The sequence below is a fragment of the Ranitomeya variabilis genome, chromosome 1, assembly GCF_051348905.1.
Source record: "Ranitomeya variabilis isolate aRanVar5 chromosome 1, aRanVar5.hap1, whole genome shotgun sequence".
NCBI lineage: Eukaryota > Metazoa > Chordata > Amphibia > Anura > Dendrobatidae > Ranitomeya > Ranitomeya variabilis.
In genome coordinates, this window is record NC_135232.1 from 1,012,741,676 (window position 1) to 1,012,764,814 (window position 23,139).

General features: G+C 44.1%; 1 protein-coding gene and 1 long non-coding RNA gene across 2 annotated transcripts in view; one reads left to right on the forward strand and one right to left on the reverse strand.

The window, feature by feature from the left end:
- The window catches only part of NEIL3 (nei like DNA glycosylase 3), a 54,453-nt gene extending 33,123 nt beyond the window's left edge, over nucleotides 1-21,330 (forward strand). The window contains exons 9-10 of the mRNA XM_077279541.1: nucleotides 14,721-14,895; nucleotides 21,053-21,330. Of these exons, the coding sequence (XP_077135656.1) occupies nucleotides 14,721-14,895; nucleotides 21,053-21,211 (334 nt within the window). The 3' untranslated portion in view covers nucleotides 21,212-21,330. The remainder of the gene's footprint in view (nucleotides 1-14,720; nucleotides 14,896-21,052) is intronic.
- Nucleotides 2,439-3,274, reverse strand: LOC143792996 (uncharacterized). Its single transcript, XR_013220021.1, has 3 exons — nucleotides 2,987-3,274; nucleotides 2,851-2,903; nucleotides 2,439-2,725 (listed from the first exon to the last, which is right to left on the reverse strand). It is a non-coding gene; the product is annotated as an uncharacterized LOC143792996 (long non-coding RNA).
- Nucleotides 21,331-23,139: the final 1,809 nt, after the last annotated feature.

Here is a 23,139-nt window from a genome sequence, read left to right on the forward strand (position 1 = left end):
CAAAAAAACTGAAAAAATATAAGACTCCACTAAACAGTGACACAAAAAAGTTAAAGTGCCTAGAGTCAGCCCCCAGTAGCCAACAGCCTACCATACCCATGTTGAAGGAATCTGTTCTCCCTGTCTGCTTGCTATCTCACGAGGAGGAAGACGCTGAGTTGCTTCTGACTGTGCACCTCACCTTTTCATAGTGCTGTGCTGAGGAAGGGGCAAAGCCAGAGAGGCGGGAATCTGGTACGCTGAGACACTGCCACTGATAGGTTAGAACACTGTCACTGATTGGCTGGAAACATCCTGGCCAGTGATTGGCATAAACTGTTCGAAGAGAGAAAGAAATAGCGGCACCAGACAACGTGGAAAGTTCCAAGGAAGGAAGGATGTCGCATTGTTTGAGCTACAGCTGCTGATCGAATGGTACTAGGTGCTCTGCATCTAGTTTATACCATTTGCAAAAATAAGAGACTAAAGAATGAGGCACTCACCAGTTCAGAAGAATGTGCAATAATCCTTAGATACATCCATACATACAGTACATTAGGTATGTGGATGGTGTATTTATCATATGGGCTGGCACAGAAAAACAAATTTTCTGACTTTACAATGGCCCCCAATACTATTAATATAGAAAATGTGTTTTGCATCGAAATTTGGAGGTAAAAGTATAGAATGTTTAGATGTCAAAATTAACATACAAGAAGGTAAAATCATTACTGAGTCTTATCGGAAGACCACTTTCACAAATGTTATTACACTACAGTAGTGCTCACAAAGAAAGAACTACCTTATAGTCAAATGCTGTAATCACGCAAAATTAATAATAAGATATTTGAACAACAAATTGACAAACTAAAATATCATTTTTCTAAGAGTGGCTGCCCATAATCTATATTAGATGAAGCGTATAAATGCGCCCGTGAAATTTCTCATGCAGAATTACTTAATAAAACTAACAGCAAAAAAGAGGAGGAAAGTAGAACAGATTCAACCAAGGAAAAAAAATACACAGCTTCATTTTTTTATTTCAAGCGTAGTCCCATGCAGGGCCGTATTTAGAGTTTCTGCTGCCCTAGGCACTTTTCGTGCTGCCTCCCCCATTGGCGAGTATGACTAATGCAGACACTATCGGCAGTGACTTAGGCTACTTTCACATCAGCGATTTTTGACATTTGCGGCAGATCCGGCAGTTTTTCCGCATCTGTAACGGATCACTTATGGCAACACTGTGTTCGGTCTCATTCATTCCCTATAGGACTTGCGGCACTTGCGGTTTTGCTGCGATCCGGCAAATGCGGTACTTGCAGCAACAGGAAAAAAAAATGATGCTAGCAGTGTTTTTTTTTTGTCTCGCCTCAAGTGCCGCACATGTCCGCAAGTCCCATAGGGAATGAATGAGGCCGATCGCAGAGTTGCCGGCCCGTAAGTGATATGTTACGCGACAGATGCGGAAAAACTGCAGTGTTTGCCGCGAACGGAGAAAATCGCTGATGTGAAAGTAGCCTTAGCAAACCTTTCCATTAGTTGTCATGTGAGAATCTGGTGGATCTCATACACAGTACATGGTCAGTTGATTCTGCCACGGTTGCACGGTTTGGCTGACAGATTTTTAAGGGCAACCTGTCAGTCGATTCATACTACCAAAACCACGGGCAGCATCAGTCAGACTGCAAGCAGGGACCTTTATCTCTGCAATGCTCGGACGTTTCAGAGAGAACAGTTTGAAGAGCTGGATGGGTAATTTAGTGAGAGAACGGACTAATCTGTTGCTATCGTCTGTGGGCTTCTCACTCCATGTCTCTAGATCAGGGGTGGGCAATTTATTTCCCCGAGGGGCCAGATGAAAGACCATGACTGTTGTGGAGCATGAAATAGCATGAAAATAATTCTACTCAATATTAATTAGTATTAATTGTATCACTTAATATTGAGAATTAAGTATGCTGACACCCGCTATATATCTTTAAACCCCCCACAGCCCCTTATATACAGCATGAGCCCCACACAGCCTCCCCATATACAGCATGAGACCCACATAACCTCCCCATATACAGCATGAGACCAGCCTCTCATCTCCTCAGCAGCCTCCCCTCTCCAGCCTCTCATCCCCTCTCCTCAGCAGCCTCCCCTCACCAGCCTCTCATCTCATCCCCTCAGCAGCCTCCCCTCACCAGCCTCTCATCCCCTCTCCTCAGCAGCCTCCCCACACCAGCCTCTCATCTCCTCTCCTTTCCAGCCTCTCATCTCCTCTCCTCACCAGCCTCTCCTCTCCTTAGCAGCCTCCCAACACCAGCCTCTCATCTCCTCTCCTTTCCAGCCTCTCATCTCCTCTCCTTTCCAGCCTCTCATCTCCTCTCCTTTCCAGCCTCTCATCTCCTCTCCTTTCCAGCCTCTCATCTACTCTCCTTTCCAGCCTCTCATCTCCTCTCCTTTCCAGCCTCTCATCTCCTCTCCTCAGAAGCCTCCCCACACCAGCCTCTCATCTCCTCTCCTTTCCAGCCTCTCATCTCCTCAGCAGCCTCCCCCACCAGCCTCTCATCTCTCCTTACCAGCCTCTCATCTCCTCCCCTTACCAGCCTCCCCTCTCCTCACTCACATCAGCAGACTCCCGTCTCCTCTCTCACCTCACTCCTCTCTGCAGCTTCCTGAGTCCTCACACACTGCCCGCCTCCTCTCCCTGCTCACCGCCGACTTCAGTATCGTCTCCCACAAACATGTCCGTCCTGCTTCTCTACAAAAAAGCAAAATGTCTTCCAGCTTGAAACGTGTAAATCACCACAATCTGTGTCTCCCCTGTATGTGCATGCTGAGACTTATAGTGGCACAGCAGCTGAGAAAGGACAGAAGGGCTCTTACCTGCAGACAGCAGCCATGGACCTTAGCAGGGTCCCCCCTCTGACAGGCAACATCTGAGGGGGCAGACAAGCACAGAGGTGAGACCCCCAATATCCCCAGACCCCCCTGATGCTCCCTGTACAAACCCCCCAGTCACCTTCTCACCACATGGGGGACAGTACTGGCAGAGCACAAGAAGTGCAGCACTGAAACACTTCCCCCGCAGATGACACAGAAAGGTTCCTTGTTACCGAGGAGACAGGAAATCCTCGGGCTGACAGCAGTTAACTCCTTACTGTCTGTGCCGTCACCTGCGGAGTATTCCTGAGGGCTCTCACACCTCCAGTCTGCTCCAGTGCTCCTACATAAGAGCGCGCAGCGTGTCACATGACCCGCGTCAGGACCGTGATACACTTGGGCCTGCTGCTTAAAGGTACAGCACCCATTTCTGCCCCATACAGTAGTTAGGGCTGTAATGCCCTGATGGCGGCCCTGCGCCCGAGACCCCCTCCCCCCGCAGCAGCCAAGACTGAGGTGGGTGGGTGGGGCCAGGGGTGAACCTAGCCTCTATGCTGCCTGAGGCGAACTGCAAAATGGCGCCCCCCCCATAGTAAAATCAGTATAAATAAATCTGGTTTACTCTTTACTTACATTCAATTTACATTACATTTACTCTTTACATGCATTCAGTAGTTTGAAGTCACATAGAGTGCAGAAATATGTCTACAGCCCTGAACACCCCTTTAATTGCTACGTACTGTAGATCTGTATCCAGATGTACGATAAATAATAATGATTGCAGGGGCCTTCACCATTTGACCCCCACTAATCACAGGCTGCAGTGGTCGTACTATTATGTACAGCAAATGACTGTGAGGTCAGTGATTGGCTGCAGCGGTCATGTAAATAATGCACAGGTCGACATCACTTTTGGTACCAGAGGGGAACACCGACACGAATGAGAATCACTAAATAATGTAATAGGGGGTTTTCAATTTTATTTTTTAAGACCATCCCTTACTCTTTTGAAAATTTGGCAAAATAAGAGAAAATTAAAGCCCACAACTGTCAGGTGACTGGCACAGGCCCCCCTTCAGAGAAGCGTCTAAGGCTATGTGCACACATTGCGGATCCGCCGCTGTGGGTCCGCAGCGGTTTCCCATGCGTTTACAGTACAATGTAAACCTATGGAAAACGGAATCCGCAGTGCACATGCTGCGGAAAAATCGTGCGGAAACGCTGCGGTTTACATTCCGCAGCGTGTCAATTCTTTGTGCGGTTTCTGCAGCGGTTTACACCTGCTCCATAATGGGAATCTTCAGGTGTAAAACCGCAGGTGAAATTCGCACAAAATCCGCAAAAAAAAAAAAAACACAGTAAATCCGCGGTAAAACGCAGTGCCTTTTACCTGCGGATTTCTGAAATCCTCTGCGGAAAAATCCGCAGCCCTCAAAAATACATGTGCACATAGCCTCACAGTCACCTGACCGCTGCAGTTAATCACAGGTTTTATCTGTTCTGTGACATCCAGATGGTGCAGTCATCACTTCCAGAACCGCTGTCGACCACCAGAGAGGTCTGTGGCTGAATTTCCGGGGGTGACAGGAGGGCAATATCTCTCTGTGTAGGATTTATTTTAAATAAACTAGTATGTATATACTGTATATTTCCCCATCTCAGACAACCCCTTTAATGCCAGGCAGGACACAATACAAACATAACACATCCTCTTCTATTTACCTTCATGGTCGCACAGTCTCCTGCTGCCTGTGGCTCCTGTGCTTACCTGGTGTGTACCAAAGAGGGCACACAGCAGGCAGCCAGGGGGGACTGGTACCATTGTCATATTAAGGAAGCAATTTATGACGTGGGATTCACCCTGCTGGCATCACTGCTATATTCTAGTGACAGTGACAAGCGCATAATACCAGGGGCATAGGAGACTAGATGGGGGCACGAGAGAACAGAGGGGGGGGCACGAGAGAATTACAGTGACGGTTGCGCACTCTAATTGTGAATATAGGGGAACCTCAGAATATGACCTCGCTGTTATTGAAAATAAATCTATATACAAAAACGAACACTGATTTTACCGCCATATTGTGACAATATGCAACTCTGATGGTCGCAATACTCTGAGTGCCCCTATAACAATACAATAATGCTGAAGTGCCCACTTTACATTTAATAATGTCCCCTAAGTCCCTCATGTACTGCTCCATTATACACAGTATGGTGAGTTCAAAGCTTCCATATACACTGTATAAGGCCCCCACAGCTCCCCTATACACAGTATGATGGGCCCACAGCTCCTCTATACACAGTATGATGGGCCCACAGCTCCCTTATACACAGTATGATCGACACACAGCTCCCTTATACACAGTATGATGGACCCACAGCTCCCTTATACACAGTATGATCGACACACAGCTCCTCTATATACAGTATGATGGGCCCACAGCTCCTCTATACACAGTATGATGGGCCCACAGCTCCCTTATACACAGTATGATGGGCCCGCAGGTCCCTTATACACAGTATGATGGGCCCGCAGCTCCCTTATACACAGTATGATGGGCCTACAGCTCCCGTATACACAGTATGATGGGCCCACAGCTCCCTTATACACAGTATGAGCCCACAGCTCCCTTATCACAGTATGAGGAGCCCACAGCTCCCTTACCACAGTATGATGGGCCCGCAGCTCCCTTATACACAGTATGATGGGCCCGCAGCTCCCTTATACACAGTATGAGCCCGCAGCTCCCTTATACACAATATGAGCCCACAGCTCCCTTACCACAGTATGATGGGCCCACAGCTCCCTTATACACAGTATGATGGGCCCGCAGCTCTCTTATACACAGTATGATGGGCCCGCAGCTCTCTTATACACAGTATGATGGGCCCGCAGCTCCCTTATACACAGTATGATGGGCCCGCAGCTCCCTTATACACAGTATGATGGGCCCGCAGCTCCCTTATACACAGTATGATGGGCCCGCAGCTCCCTTATACACAGTATGATGGGCCCGCAGCTCCCTTATACACAGTATAATGGGCCCGCAGCTCCCTTATACACAGTATGAGCCCACAGCTCCCTTATCACAGTATGATGAGCTCACAGCTCCCTTACCACGGTATGATGGGCCCGCAGCTTCCTTATACACAGTATGATGGGCCCGCAGCTCCCTTATACACAGTATGATGGGCCCGCAGCTCCCTGTCATGATTTGGCAGTCTGCAGTCACATAAAGTGACTGCAGACATTTATTCCAAATCTTTATCAACTTTATAGTATTAAATTGCTTATTATTAAATTATTAAAGCACCACTCTAGCAGGGTTTTTTTCCACCGCTGGAGTGGTGCTTTAAGCGCAGGTCCCCATTCCCAGTCATTTACTCATCCTCCGGTGTATTCACTATTTTGTGGCACGCTCAAACTTGTGAGTGCAGCTTCTGACTGGCCAGAAGTGAGAAGCAATGTCACAAGCGCTCAATGTAAGACTATGAGGCTATGTGCACACGTTGCGGATTCGTATGCGCATTTTTCCCGCACAGTTTTTGCAAAATCCACAGGTAAAATGTGCTGCGTTTTACATGCGTATTTACCGCGGATTTCCTGCTTTTTTGTGAGGATTTTGCCTGCGTTTTTACACCTGCAGATTCCTATACAGGAGCAGGTGTAAAATGCTGCGGAATCCGCACAAAGAATTGACATGCTGCGGAAAATACAAAGCAGCGTTTCCGTGTGGTATTTTCAACACCATGGGCACTGCGGATTTGGTTTTCCATAGGTTTACATGGTACTGTACACCGCATGGAAAACTGCTACGAATCCGCAGCCAAATCCGCACCATGTGCACATAGCCTGAGAGTGAGGAACAGGCCAGAACGAGGCTCCCATAGACTTAAATTGATTAGTGACCTCTGCGCCGCTTCATGAAACACTGGAGCCTCGGACAGGACACACACTGCAAGAGACGGAGCCGAGCAAAGACAAAAACAGATGAAAACGCCAGAAGGTGAGGATCAGACAGGGAGCAGGGGACGTGGATTTTCAGCACCGCTCCAGCAATGAAATAAATAATAATGCTGGAGTGGTGCTGTAAATGTGATGCAGCTCTTGGTTACTGTATGCGGCTCCTTATACTAATACTCATAAAGACCCAGGTGGTACGCATCAAAAGCCCCCTGCCCCCCATCTCCAGCCTCCCCACACAGCAAATATCACATGATGGAGCACATATAATCTCATAACTAAACATTATAATATTCAGCCCCAATACCCCCATCATCTCACATCCACCCCTCGGTGCCCTGTCCCACTTCACCCACCTTCAGCCCCCACAACACCCCCATGGTCTCACATTTACCCCCCAGTGCCCTGCCTCCCCTCCCCCACTTCAGTACCCAATACCCCCATCATCTTTCATTCACCCCATCAGTGCCGTCTCCCCTCACCCACTTTCAGCGCCCACAACACCCCCATAGTCTCACATTCACCCCCCAGTGCCCTGTCTCCCTCCCCCACAATACCCCCATGGTCTCACATCCACCCCCTCATTACCCTGTCCCCCCTCACCCACTTTCAGCTCCCACAATACCTCAATGGTCTCACATTCACATCACAGTGACATACCTGAATTTAATAAGCCTAAAATGTTCCATCCCCAGCATTACTGATAAAGTTTGCAGACAAGACCAGGAAGTGTCTTGGTGAAATGCAACATGTGGGCACTAGGACCCAGAGTGCCTGAGCCAATCCCAGCGTGCACAGAGGGAAGAACTGCAGCCGGGGAAAAGCTTCATGATCAGGTCAGAAGGGGCGAAACCATTCACTGCAGGAGGGAGACTGCAGCCGGCCACTGTGCTAGTCAGCCTGCAGAGTCTCCGTCAGATGGGAGCAGAGCAGACATCATACTGCTCTGCTCCTATGCTGTGTTCTGTATGTCACAGAAGTGGCCCTGGCTCCCGGTGGGCCCCTTCATGTGACAGGGCCCGGGCGATGGCCCCCTCCAGTCGCTACGCTACTGTGTAGCAGGCAAGCAGCCACAGTCCCCGCCCACAGGCTGTGCTTAGTTCGTTCAAGTAGCTCGTCTTCCTGGCTGCCTGGGCATGCTTATGGCTACTGCTAGTACCCGGCACATCTGATCTGACTGCAGGGGGCGGCGCTGTGCTGCCGCCCCCTGTTTTGAGGGACTGGATGCCGCTAGAGGTGAAGTGCTCAACTCGCCTCATTATAGCGGCGCCCCTGGGTGGGGCGACCCCGGACTTTCAAAAAAAAAAAAAAAAAAAAAAAAATTTTTTTTTTCTTAAACTTGCTCAGGTGCCGCCCCCTGCATTGTCCCCGCCCTAGGCACGTGCCCTCGAGTGCCTAGTGGCAAATACGGCCCTGGTCCCATGGATAAAATAATACATTCAGCCATTAGAAAAAATGTGAACATTATCGTTCTATTTCATCAGCAAAAGGCTCTTTAGGGCTTAGTAACCACATGCAAAAACAGGATAATTTGGATCCAGAGACCTTGCATTTTTCAGGGCTTGAAGTGGTTAAGTATCCACCGCAAGGTGTTAACCACAACAATATACTCCTTAGGGTACTGTCACACAGTGGCACTTTGATCGCTCCGACGGCACGATCCGTGTCGTTGCAGCGTCGCTTGATTATCGCTCCAGCGTCGTAGACTGCGGTCACACTTTGCAATGCACGGCGCTGGAGCGATAATTTCATGATGTAGTTGCGATGTAGAATTCATACGGGACATTGGGAATATCGTGCACACCTTTGTTACACGCTGCGATCATGCCGCCACAGCGGGACACTTGACGACAAAATAAAGTTTCAAACGATCTGCTATGACGTACGATTCTCAGCGGGGTCCCTGATCGCAGTAGCGTGTCAGACACAGCGATATCGTAACTATATCGCTGGAACATCACGGATCGTGCCGTTGTAGCGACCAAAGTGCCACTGTGTGACAGTACCCTTAGATGTGAGGCTAAATAGATCTAAATAGATCATGCAAACTAAAGCGCAAGGTCACTTTGGATTAAATGACAAACCGGATCTTTCTATTTTCCTCTAAAGTTACGATATGTCTGTAAAAAGTGTAATTACTTTACAATCATTGACACTTATTTCTTTAAAAATAACACTGTATTTTTTCACATTGCACTTTGTGTCCAGCCTTTTTAAATGGGAGTGACTTCAATGGAATTACACACCTGGATCCGTTGAAGCGTTATGCAAAAGGGCCGTTGTCCACACTGCCTCTCCCCGCATGCCTCTGAAAACCTGTACGTCATGTTCTAAGTCCAAATCCCACAGTACGGAATAAAGGACTATTGCACCTTCTTTTGAACTGATAAGTGCCGCATTCTTTTTTTCTTATCTTTGCAATTGGCATAAACCTCCTGCCTGCAAAATGGCTTCACTCCATGTCCATGCCTTGACCACACCCCCGATAACTATGGCAATACAGACACCGCCTCTGCGATGGGCGCACTCTCGACCAACGGCTAGTCTGTGACCTACTAAAGCCCAGAGAACAGCTGGATGAGTAGGACCCCCAGCAGCAGCACCTGCCCCCTACAAAGCTCTTGGTAACCACCACCCTAGGAGGGGAGGGTTGGAAATCAGGCTTACGACAAGGATATACTTGCCTGTCCCGATGCTCTGGATCCCCCTATTTCTGCTGTATGCACACAGCTCTGTGGGGCGGTGGCAAGAGCTAGTTGACCTACGGACCTCCTCCCCAGTTACTGCACCGACTTTGTCAAGATACATTGGTCCGGCCACACCGATTTGAGAGGATATGGACTGAAAATTACAGCCTGTACTCTCCGCTACGTGGGTGAAACAGAGTGCACAATTACACTCTTACCCTGAGACATCCATCTGAAAAACAAAGTGATTAGGTCATAAGCTAAGATAGGTCTGAGATAGACCTTGCCTCCAACTGACACTAAACTGAGGATGCCTGCTCCAGCAAGCAGGATATAGTCTGCTGGGGAGGAGCCCATTTTATTTCATTGCAATAAGTGTCTCACTTTCAGTGCAATAAGTGCCTCCAGGTGACAGCAGACTATCCATGGTTGCTAAAAATACCTACCAGAGGCAGCTTTCTGTGATCGAGGAAAACATTGAGACAATGTCCTTCTCGATCATTGAGAGAATGGCTTTCCTTCTGCCCTGCACTGATCTGTCTGATATGTTTAGGGAGGAGAGAAAGCTACCAGGACCTGCACAGATTCTGAACATCCTGAGTAACCAAACAACCTTTCACCTGGAAAGCAGAAGCACCTTTTCGAGTCATGTGAGCAGTCTCATGCTTGGAAGGAACATTAAAATGTGGCAGTTTATACAGTCTGTATGTAGCAGAGCTGATTATGCATGTACTGTTCGCAAGTTTTCCCATCTAGAATGTTTAGGTTTGTAATTTATATCGTAGGTACACTTAAACTGTGAGAGACAATCGAAAACTAAAAATCAGAAAAACACACACATACCTTGAACCTAAAGGTGCTTCACGAAATTTTATAAGGTTGCGCCGTGCAAAAAAAAAAAAAAAAATCACATTCCCACAAAAATGTTGCTTTAGCCCCAGAATTTAACTTTTCACAATGGTAACAGGAGAAAATGGACCCTTAAATGTTGTGCCATTTCTATTGAGTACACAGATAACCCTATATGTGGTAGACAACTGCTGTTTGGGTACGAGGCAGGGCTCCGCAGGGAAGGAGCGCCAACTGAATCCTGGAGCGTAATTTTGGCTGGAATTGATTGCAGATGCCATGTCACAACAGACACCTCCACATGTGACCCCATTTTGGAAACTAGACTTCTAGAGGAATTCAACTAGGAGAGCATTTTTAACCCTCAAGAGATTCACAGAATGGTGCTTTAGCCCCAAGTTTTCAATTTTCAAAAGGGATAATAGGAGAAATTGTGTGGTTCATTTTCTCCTGAGTATGCCAACACCCCATATGTGGTTGAAAACTACTTTTGAGACACAGTGGAAAGCTCAGACTGGAAGGAGTCTTTGTGCAACCTGTAATGTGGAAGCCCCCTATATTTCTGTTAACAGGTGATAGACCTGAGTGGCTACTTTCTTTTTTTTATGGCTTGAGAGGAAGGTTTTGTTGGGAACAATTTACATAATATTTTGGAAAATGCTTACCTGTGCTCTATGTTGAGTACTTACATTAGTCTTACTGCAGGTACCGCTCCTCACAGTGACAGCTGAGTCTCAACTTTAAGTTAAGCCAAGCTCCCAGCGACGATCGCACTGCCCTGCTCCTGTGCCCCACACGATCGCCATGACGTATCTATACGTCAAAGGTCGTGAAGGGGTTAATTCCTTTGAAGCAACAAAAGGGTTAATAAACTTCTTGAATATGGATTTGAGCAGTTTGTGGGGAGCAGCTTTTAAATGGTTGTAACTTCTGGGTGTTTTCTGTCACAGAGGCCTCTCACTTCAAATGTGCTGACAACATTTCTAATAACCTTTTTAACCCTTTTAACTTCATAACAACAAAAAATTATGTTTCAAAAATTATGCTGATGTAAAGTAGACCCGTGACAAAGTGGTATAACTATCTGCTTTAAAGGCACAAAAACTAAAAGTTAATAAATTGCCATTTCTTCTAAATTTTCATAAAACTTACAATTCTTTCATAAATAATTGCAAATCACATCAACCTAAATTACATTGTATAAAAAAAATATAATAATAATCTCAGAATCACGTCAAGCGTTCCAGAGTTATTACCACGTAAATTGACACTGATCAGAATTGAAAAATTTGGCCTAATCAGGAAGGTGAAAAGAGGCTCTGGGGCGAAGAGGTTAAAAAACACTTATAGCCCTATTTAGTTTTCAAGTGATATTGAGGGCCTTTTTATATTGGAAAGCCCACAAGTGTTATCATTTTCAAATAATATTTATTTCTTAACCCTGCTGATGCTTTGATGGAAGTAATGCAAGCTTGTGCTTCTGGAGACATGAATCCCCCTGTATTAATGCCAAATGTGGATGTTATCTGCATGGCCTGCAAGGTCCATTTGGATTTACGATCGCAGATTTCACTGGACTAGGGGGAAGGGCATGTCGCTTTTCAAGAGGTTTTAGCTACAAGTAACGTGAAAACACCCTTTGTTTTTGTTAAAGAGAATAAAAGCAGTGTGACGGAGATTTTAGAAATCTTGATCATACTGTTGGTAGTGTTTTTCTGCCTCGATCGTGGCTCGCCGTAGGGATGCCTGGTGCTCTAATTTATTGACATTGCATTATTCTGGTCTGATTTTTCAGGCTGAATTAAGACATTTGCGCCAATATGAATTCGGACATTTTTAATACCATAAAAACTGAAAATGATAGAAGTTCTAAAAGTGAAATCTGTTATCCTGGAAAATGGATATAAATTGTGACAATGAAAAGATTAAAGACTTGTTAATCCTCACATCGCGCGCCGGATTCTCCGGCGGCGGGCGAGAGACCACAAGTATGTGATTTGCATACATGCGTTCACGTGCCGACTAGATGGACGGCGCCTCGCTCAGTAGAAGTATAGTCGAGCTTTCAGTGTGGCGGCCCGGGAAGCTTTACAGCCTTCAGATTAACCCTATATCTGGAAGTTAATAGCATCCCTTTTTAATTTAAGTCCCTTTAAAAGTACATTTTCTACCCTTTTTTCTTTTCATCTAATGATTTTTTTTTTCCTTCATGTTTTGTTAACTTAAAGAAATAAAAACTGTCGCGATCGTTCTTTCCCCTATTCTGATCCTTGTTAACGCAGTTTCTCGGCACGTATCTCCTTCGGTGGCATCGGAACAATGTGACTCTGTAATTGCTTTCTAGAAATGTCATTTTGTTTTTCCTGTGACAAAACCTCAGAAAACGATTCAAATATTATTCCGTCAGTGCAAACACTCCCTGCATAGGTATCATTTATTCATGGCACTAGTACGAGCCGCAGCGACATGTTTAAACCATTGTGTGCATTTGTGACCAGCGTTAATGAAAAATAGATGAGATATTCCTGTGCGTGACACGCTGGGCCGCCTTTGTCATATTTCTAGCAGCCTACATACTGTACCCTCAGTTCATTAGGATATCTCTTTATGAAAAGCACGGTTTGTTTCTTAATTATGCCCATAGGAGCTCAAGAAAATGTTCACACTCTGAAGATTTTATGGAGATATCTGTGAGAATTGCCAATTTATCTGACCTGGGCTTACAGAAATCAATGCACCTCCTGTAAAAACAACCACATTGAGATGATTGGAAGGGATTATGTTACACTTCATGACATTTTTGCAACAAATCTTCCTATTCTTAGTCCTATTAGTCCTAAATTATGAAAATGTCTTTTTTTCTCCAAAACAGCGCCACTCTTTTCCATGGGCTGGGTCTGTTATTGCAGCTTATCATCCATTCAAGTCAATGGCTCTGCAATGTCAGACATCCCATAATCAAGAATGGTACTCTTTCTGCAGAGAAAATAAAACCGAGCACTTACGTCAGGGTTTCCACAAAAATGCTATTCAGAGTAAACGCCCAACGGAACTACTAAGTATAATGAGGTAGATGGAGACACTTTTTACACCTTTTTGCTTCTGGTCCATTGGTATAAATCTTATTAGGCATGCACAGAACGTGGGCCGTCCATATTTGTGCACTAAAAAGATACCTAAAATCACATAACACCACCGGGACAGATACCAGACGGAGTCCAAAGTGTCTTCTTCTGCCTCATAAGTGAGTGCTTCCGTCAGGGGTTTTGTCTGAACTGCGGTTTTTGGGATTTACACAAACCCATTGTAAGAGCTCGGAGAGCACAGGATAAATATGACCCAAGCCTTATTCTGCTTTTTAGGAGGTAGAATGAATAAATGGACAGCAGTGCAATAAGGCCATGTGCACACGTTGCGGATTATGCTGCGGATTTTCACTGCGGATTTTATCGCGGTTTCTTCTGCGGATTCCTCTGCGGGTTTTCAACTGCACTTTCCTATTGGTGCATGTTGAAAACCGCTGCGAAATCCGCAGAAAGAAGTGACATGCTGCTGAAAATAATCCGCTGCGTTTCCGCGCGGAATTTTCCGCAGCATGTGCACAGCGTTTTTTTTTTCCCATAGGTTTACATGGTACTGTAAACTTTGGGAAAACTGCTGCGGATCCGCAGCAAAATCCGCAGCGTGTGCACATACCCTAATAGTTCTCATGTACTACAGTGCCTGGGACCGGTCAGTGACTTGCTGACAGAGCCTGTAAGACTCTGCTTATAAATCAGGATCTTATAGGCCACCATACCTTGGGGTCATCACGTGACCTTGGGGTGCCATGGCAACGATAATCATTTGTGGTTGATCTGGTCAAACCACAAAGTCTACGTTCACATTTGCGGTCTGCGCCGCAGCCTGTATTTAACATGGGGGTGCATGGACATGCGTCGCACTTGCGTTTTGCGCCGCATGCGTCCCTGCGGCGCCCGCGTCCGGGCGCAGAGGACGCAGCAAGTTGCATTTTTGCTGCATCCAAAATCAATCAAAAAAAGGACGCCTGCGGCGCAAAACGCAACGTTGTGCATGCGTTTTGCTGCGTTTTTGTTTGCGTTGTGCATTGCGGCGCCGACTCTGCGGCGCACAACACAAATGTGAACGTAGCCTTAGATACCGCTGTTGTGATTGACAGCAGTATTGAATGGGTCAATTGGTGCCGATACCGCAAGGTGTTTGTTGTCATGCACAGCTGTTGCCCGTGCTGGTCTCTGATTAGGTGGCGAAAACCTTTTGACAGATTTCCTTTATCTGCTAATTTTAAAGCTTTAAATTTTCGTGTATATATCCAATTTCTTCATTGTACTGCTATGACTTTCTTGCAGTTCACCACCTGTTAACATGACGGGGGGCTCCTCTCCGCTGAATGCAAATGGCCCCCACTGCAGTAAACACAACCGTCCCTCTGCTCTTCGTGTTGTGAGAAAAGATGGCGAGAACAAAGGAAGACAGTTTTATAGTTGTGCTTTACCAAAGGAAAGACAATGTGACTATTTTGAAGTGAGTAATTGTGAGTCTTCACATTCAGCTGTGCCCTGCAGTCCCTCATGTATTAGGGCAAATTCATTTTCGCATCTCTGCCTTTTTTTGCATGTTTTTTGTTGTTTCAGTTGCTCTTTATTCTCTTTTAATTTAAGTCTGTTTTATGATTGTCATTGTGGGTGTAGTTTTTTTTTTTTTTTTAGATATTACGGTTGCATCATCAATTGTGACTTTAAAAAAACATAACGTCTTTGTGCAAATGACTCTAGTCACCTTCCTTTGTTTGTGCGGATTTGACGACATTTTAGTAAAAAATTTAACATTTTGCCTTAAAGTCGCAAAAAGGTAAAAAAACAGAAAAGCCTATTTTACCTTATGCAAAATTCATGAACTACTTGTGGTGTTTTGTAGAATTTGGCACAAAGAACTTCAACTACCACACGCAGATTCGGTCATAAAAAAATTATCTGAACTTGCTGATAAAATTAGCTTGGTCCAAAAGCTGTCTGTTTTTTTCACAGACCACATTCAGACTGAAAATAGTCATGTGACTGAGCCCTAACATTCATGTTAAATAGTACTCAGTACACCAATGCCATGTTAGTGATTTTGATTATCTGCATAGAAAGCTTGAGGGTATGTGCACACGTTGCGGATTTTGCTGCGGATTTTTCCGCAGCGGATTTGGAAAATCCGCCGTGCAAAACCGCGGATTTTCACGCGGTTTCTTCTGCGGATTCCTCTGCGGGTTTTCAACTGCACATTCCTATTGGTGCAGGTTGGAAACCGCTGCCGAATCCGCAGAAAGAAGTGACATGCTACTTCTTTTTTTCCGCTGCGTTTCCGCGCAGAATTTTCCGCAGCATGTGCACAGTGGTTTTTTTTTCCCATAGGTTTACATGGTACTGTAAACTTTGGGTAAACTGCTGCGGATCCGCAGCGTCAAATACGCTGCGGATCCGCAGCAAAATCCGCAGCGTGTGCACATAGCCTAACTGTTCTGGTAGGATTTTCCTGACATTTTCTTGCATTTTACAGCAAAAGCCATAATCAATATACAGCTTAATACACAGCAAAGCATTTCATTATTAAATGTTATAAGTTAGAAGAAGGGTACACAAAAAGTCTTAGGCACTAGATATACCATGGAACATTGTGAAGACGCTCATCAAAGTGGCGTAAATTTGTCACAACATTGACTTTAACTAGGACTGGACATGCCTCAAAAATTGATGAAAAGGCAAGAAGAAAATTAATCCGAGAGGCTGCCAAGAGGCCTACAGCAATGCTAAAGGAGCTGCTTTCTACTGCATGTGACAACTATCTCCCATATTCTTGATATGTCTAGCCTGTGGACAGAACCCGTTTCTTGCAAAGAAAAATATCCATGCCTGACCATGCTTTGCTAAAACGTTCATCAAGTCTGCCAAAAGCATGTGGGAAAATGTGCTATAGTCTGATGATGCCAAGTTTGACATTTTTCACAATAATTCAAAAAAATGTTTAATGCAAAAACACTACGCATCTCCAAAAGAACACCACACCCACAGTTAAGGATGGTGGAGGCAGCATTATGCTGTGAGGTTGTTTTTGAGCAGCTGGAACTGGGGGCATTGGTCAAGATGAAGGGAATTATGAACAGTTCCAAATACTGGTCAGGCCTGCGCTTAAAAGTTGAAGATGAAGAAGAGTTTCACTTTTTTTTAGCATGAGAACAACCCCAAGCATTCCTCCAAATCAACAAAAGAATGGCCTCATTAGAAGATGATCAAAGTTTTGGAATGGCTGAGCCAGAGCCCTGACCTAAACCTAATGGAAAATCTGTGCACCTTCTCACCTTGTGCTCACTCGTTACTACTCATCATCTGACAGATCATCATCTGACAGATTTGGAGCACTACTGCAAGAAAGAGTGGGCAAAGATTGACAATTCTAGATGTGCAATGCTGATGGACTCCTCCTATCCAAAAAGACAATGCTGCAAAAAATAAAAAATAAAATCAAAGGGCGCTTCAACAAAGTATTATTTAAGGGTGCGAATATATATGCAACCACATTTTTTTTTAGTTCTTTTGGGGGGGGTTCACCTAAAAAGATTTCAGTTTTACTTTTTATTTGAATTATACAGATTTCAGGTGACAAAGGTGGAAAAAGTCCTGAAATGTTGTTTTTGCTTAGTATGACTTTTTTTTTTTTCTTTTACGTGACAAAAACATGGCATTTTAGTAGTGGAGCGTAGACTTAATTATTTTTTTTTTACCAATACATACTACACAGTTCTGTTAATGTGCAGGCTCGACTAGTAACACTTTATAGAGAAAATATTGATCATACACAAGGAGATTCAATACAGAATTGTAAATGTGTTTTTCGTATCCTAGTTTTTTGTTTAGGAACTTCACTCCAATTTGGAAAAGCAGAATTAAGTATTCTGCCAATGGCTTTTTAAAAGATCAGTGCTCTACAAATCCTTAGTATGGCAGCAGTAGCTGTCCCATTCGCCTCTGCTTTTTTAGGATGGTACAGTATTGAGTAAAATAAAATCATGGAACGCATTGCATAGATTCAGCTGTAGCAACCTTGTAATAGAGGAGAATATAAAGTGTCTACTGGAATCCATACCATTGATTCCTATGTCTTTTTAATGGTAACTAAGCCCAAACGACTAAGGGCTGCATAAATATAAACGATATGTTCCTCTGTACATGCATATAGAAAATCGTATACCATAATATATAATTTTATTACACATCACTATAGAATGTGTTATGGAGGTGCCTATTTTCAACAGAAACCTGCACAATTTCAAATGCTGCTCTGAGCTATTAATAATAATAATCATTTTTATTTATATAGCTCCGCACCTTACAATTAAGCGGGGGACATACACAGAAAGGAAAAATACAATGTAGCACATTTCAACAGTTACAGGAGGAGTGATGACCCTGCTTGCAACTTTCCAATCTACAAGGAAATATGGGGAACACAATAGGTAGAACGTGCTTGTCATGTATGGTCCGGCCATCTTTATACAAAATAAGGGTTTTACAATACATGATGCAAGGCAGGAACTGTACAAAATCTGTAATATGTTGCATTCACACAGTATTGCCACTTTCCTGGAAAATACGGTATACACACATAGGGTGTGGTTCATTAAGGTGCTTACATCAAAAATCTGGCGTAAATGTATTTAGGGGCAATATTTTTGCACAACTTGGCAGTTTTGCAATAATATTGAAACTTTTACACGCAATCCCCACATGTGTTGTGGATTACAGCCACGGGGACTCAAACATATTACTTGAACACGCCAGAGATACTCTGATGATATCTGAGCACCTTCGCTCATCACCAACGTCTATCTCTGATCTCCTCCTGGTTCTTGTGAAGCCAGAGTTGTCAATCAAGGAAGTTTGATGGATGTCTAACGAGTAGGTGGGAGGGTGCAGTTAACTGCTCAGCCATGGTTTAAACAATCCTTTTGTGTCAAGAAGACACTATAAAGGCTCACTCATGCAACTATTTTCGGTCCGAATTCTGTCTGTAAAAAATGGACAGCACACTGACCGCAATAGGACCAATGTTATTCAACGTGGGCCATGCAGGTGATCATTTTTTTTCCCCTTACACATGACAGCACGTGAAAGAGAGAGTGAGGGATCTGCCCCATCACTGGACAGGAGGCCAAGGGCACAATAAAAAGGCATATCTCACTCCCTCCTTCAATATGGTTTTATGTCCTTTGGATGTAGGAGCCTTAGGCACACGGCTGGAGCAGCTGTGAATCCTAGAACACCATTGTCTGTTCTAAAGCCACCTCTAGTAAGATTGGCTGTGAGTACAGTTGTTCTCTGAAATGCTAATATCTAGATTTAATGCTTCAGTACCTACCTATGTTTGATGTCTGGCCTGGAGCCTTGTGATTCTCGCATGTCTTGCAGCCTGCTGTTTCTTGTTTGGCCTGCAGCCTAGCCTGCAACCTTGCCTTTCTCGTTTTAGGTGTGCTGTGGTTTAGTTGGTTAAAGCGTCCACCTTGTCAAGAAGAGATCCAGTGTTCAAATTCTAGTAGTGTCAGTAAATTATTCTTATTTACTGAGATAATGACTTTGGGGTTTTCATTGGCTGTAAGCCATAATCCTCAACATTAACAGAAATAAACATTTGAAATAGATCACTGTGTGTAATGACTCTATATAATGAGTTTCACTTTTTGTATTGAAGAACTGAAGTAAATTAACTTTTTGATATTCTAATTTTGTGAGAAGCACATGTATATTTTAACAAAAATCATAATTATTTTGGTGACTCCTCCTTGACTTCTTGGAAACCACATTGAGCGAGGAAGTGTGAATTGCGTTTTTATTTTATGCTGTTGGCTTCCAGTCCAGTGATAGGGGCAGTTCCCACTCTCAAGTGCGGTCATGGGTTTCAGGAACATCAAATTAATGGTAAGTCACTTACAGACTTCATCGGCTTATGAAAAAAATAGCGGCATGCACTTGTTTTTTTCCCTAGTTCTAAATTGATGGATGCACAAAAAAAAAATCAATGCCATATGGAGCCCTCGTATAGCATCCATTTTTTACTGATACATTGTAATTCTTTAATATAGTAAATTGGAATCAAGCGCGTAAAGTAATTGCTGCTTTAAAAAAAAAAAAAAATGATTTCTGGTTGAGGCAATGTTCCCACCTTGTATTTTCGCTGAGGTTTTTTTCTTCAAGCAAAACCTGCTCTCTTAGCAATAAAGAAGCTGCTTACAAAAAGCAAGTTTTGCTGCGTTTTTTTCCGGTGTTTTTGTTGTCTCTTGTGCATCCGATAATATTTACTGTTCCACCCTTAAAAACATGATTCAGCTTCAGTTTTTGCACCAAAACCTGATTGTGTTTTTTGCTGCGTTTTTACACTTACTCATTGGGTTCTGTGTGTGAAAAACGCTGATAGAAAGGACATGCAGCAGCTTGCAAAAACGCAGCAGTTTTTCAGTTCAGTCAAGAAAACAAAGTGTGTGCATGAGATTTCTGAAATGCCATAGCTTTTGCTGGTACTGTACCACTCAGCTTAAAATTTGCATAAAAAAGCCGCAAAAACGCAATGTGTGAACATAGCCTGAAACCGATTTGTTTTTACACACTCGTGTAAACCTGTCATTGCTAAATACTTAGGATTTCTATTCTCCTCTGAACCAAGACTCCATCCACTGTAGAAATTGCAGGCACGCATATGGTCTAAGGGCTCATTTCCACATGCGAGAGTCACACGTCCGTATCTCGCATGTGGAAACCAAGCCCTGGTGCCGGCACTCAGGAGCGGAGCTGTGCAGCTCCATGTGTTCCTATGCGGCCGCACGCTCCGCTCCTCAGTGCCGGCTCCACAGCTTGGTTTCCACATGCGAGATACGGACGTGTGCCTCGCATGTGGAAATGAGCCCTAACACTGACTGTCCAGCGAGGATTCTGTGGACTACTTCCAGTCTGTCCAGCACAGATGAGACATATATGAAATATCCAGTTACTGGGTGGGGTGTATCAAAAATGGGGCAAAGAAAATGACAACCAAACTACTCATATCTTTACATTTTAAAGAGCCTCTGAAAATAAGTGATTTTTTTTGGTTGCAATGTGCAACTCTCTCCTAATCTCTTGTAACAAGCCTGGCCTCTTCTACATGTGTCAGATTTACTGCTAAAATCTATATTCAATGCTTGTTAAGATGTCAGAGCATGGACTGGCCTAAGATCTCCCAACCCAAGCATGATGGCTTTTCATATGTCCATGAGGCTGTGACATTCGGGTGATGAGAGCCTCGGCCGGTCCATGCATTGTTGTCTGTGCTCGGGACGATTTGCACAGACGTTTGAAGCAGCCTTAACCCTTTATTCTGTGCATGTGAATTGCTTTTCTCTGACCACATTAACAAGTAATGAACCATTTCTTCTTTGATTTTTATGCGGTAGAAAAAAAATATAGGCACAATAAGTCTAATGCTACTAATTAAAGATGAAAATATAAATAAATGGCAACGGGGTCAATAGTCATCTGTTGAATATGACGTAACCCATGTCAGAAATGAGAGCGGACAGTCTTGGATTTCAGACACAAGTTCACATTGAATTTTAAGCTGACTTGTGTTAAGAGTTTAAAGATCCTAAATGATTCTGCTTTTGTTTCAGTGGGCTGATCTGCATTTTCCATTCTGCAACCATGAGAAGAGATGCATCATGAGGACAGTTTTGAAGCTTGGTCCAAACAATGGCAAAAATTTTTATGTGTGTCCTTTTGGCAAAGACAAGCAATGCAAATTCTTTGAATGGGCAAAACCCACAGAGTAACTGTCTGGCGTGTGTCAATGTCTTGGCGCGCTCATATACATTTAATCACAATTCATGAAAACACTTAATGTCATTTTGTTCTCAAGTTAATGTAGAATAAAATATTTTTTTCTTTAGCAGACATTTTTATTTTGCAGCTTGCTACAGTGGTAACATCTTGTTTAAACACCTATATTGTTCTCTTGTACAGTATATGGCACAATAACCAATATAGAAACATACAACCTTTAGCAGTGCTGTTCTGTCTATTAAGTAAAATAACAATGAATAGAGATGGGCGAACTCAAACAGTAAAGTTCAGGCATGGACTTCACCAGGAAGTTTGTTACTGTTCGGGTTCCGTACTCCGAACACCAGGTGTTTCTTGTGCTGGCATCTGCATCACAGCATGAGAAATACTGGTGGCTCTGATCGGCGGTAATACCACCGGTAAGAACGCTGCGGTTCTCACGCCTTCAGATGACAGTGTGAGCCCGCAGCTGTGACCAGAGGTAAAAAGTTTACCTCTGGTCACTGGCGTTGGCTGATGGAACTACTACTCCCATCAGCCTATGGCTGTTGTTGCTAATAACAGCAAGAGAAGGCGGTAGCTGATGGGAGTATTAAATGGCATGGGTTCCCTTGTATTTTTGATAACCAGCCAGGCACAACTGACAGCTGCAATCCTCAGCTGCCAAGCCACTTTTATTACTTAAATAGTTAAAAAAAACCACAATTTTGACAACCAGCCAAGCTAAAGCAGACCACTGGTGGCTGGCATTCTCAGGCTGGTAAGGGGCCATTTTATAAAAATAAAAAAATAGCAGCTCAAAAAAGTACATTATTAGATGTGCCAGTTCTGGCACTAAGCCCGGCTATTCCCACTTGCCATTTGGCGATGGCAAGTGGGGTTCATATTTATGGGGTTGATGTCACCTTTGTATTGTTTGGTGACATCAAAAGCCCATGGCTTAGTAATGGAGAGGCATCTATATAACACATTACTAATCCTATAGTTTTATTGTAATAAACACACAGCCACAATAACATCTTTTATTTGAAATTAAAAAACTCATTAAAAAATAGCACACAGTTAGGAGAGTATAACGCATATTCCACTGATGCCATGGTCTGTAAAAAAAAAACCCAACCATATCCCTCACCTGTCTGTCGTTTTGTCACACGCCGTAATCCATGTCTGGGATAAAGTTTTCAACCTGGACGGTGCAAAGATGCAACCATCCTGGCTGAGAACCCCTGAGGAATGAGTTGCTGCGCAGGGTAATGCAGGCACCTGGTAATAATCACTCCCATATGCTGCTGCCTGCTCACACAGTTATAAGCGGCAGCAGGCAGAGGCTGCTGGTGGTAATAGTCCCAGCAGCTGACACCAGTAACCGTAGGTAAACTTTTTACCTCCGATCACAGCTACGGGCTCATGCTATCATTTGATAGTGTGGGAACCACGGCTCTCTGACCAGCAGTAATGATTTTACCGTCGATTAGAGGCAGTATTTTCCGTGTTGTCTTGCACATGACAGCGTGGCAAACAGTTGAAGTTATTTGTTAACTGTTAGGTCGAACGCAAACATCCAGGGTTTTTTCCATCACTAGTGATGGGTGATCGTGCTCGGTTAACGTGTTATCCAAGTATCCTGGGCGTGCTTGAATACTATGTTCGAGTCCCCGCGGCTGGATGGTTCGCAAATGTTAGACTGCCGCAACACATGCGGGGATAGCCTAACAGCCGCAGGTACTCAAACAGCTTACAGTGTAAATGATAGATCTTTTTGCACCTATCCATAAACTTGCTAATGTCAAATATTCTGAACACTACCAGACTTGATGAGTCTATTTTGTTTGGGTATGTGGTTAAAAAGTTAATTTGCTACTGATATCAAGACAACATATCAGTTCCTTCGCGCAAAAATGTTAGTGTAATGGAGTCA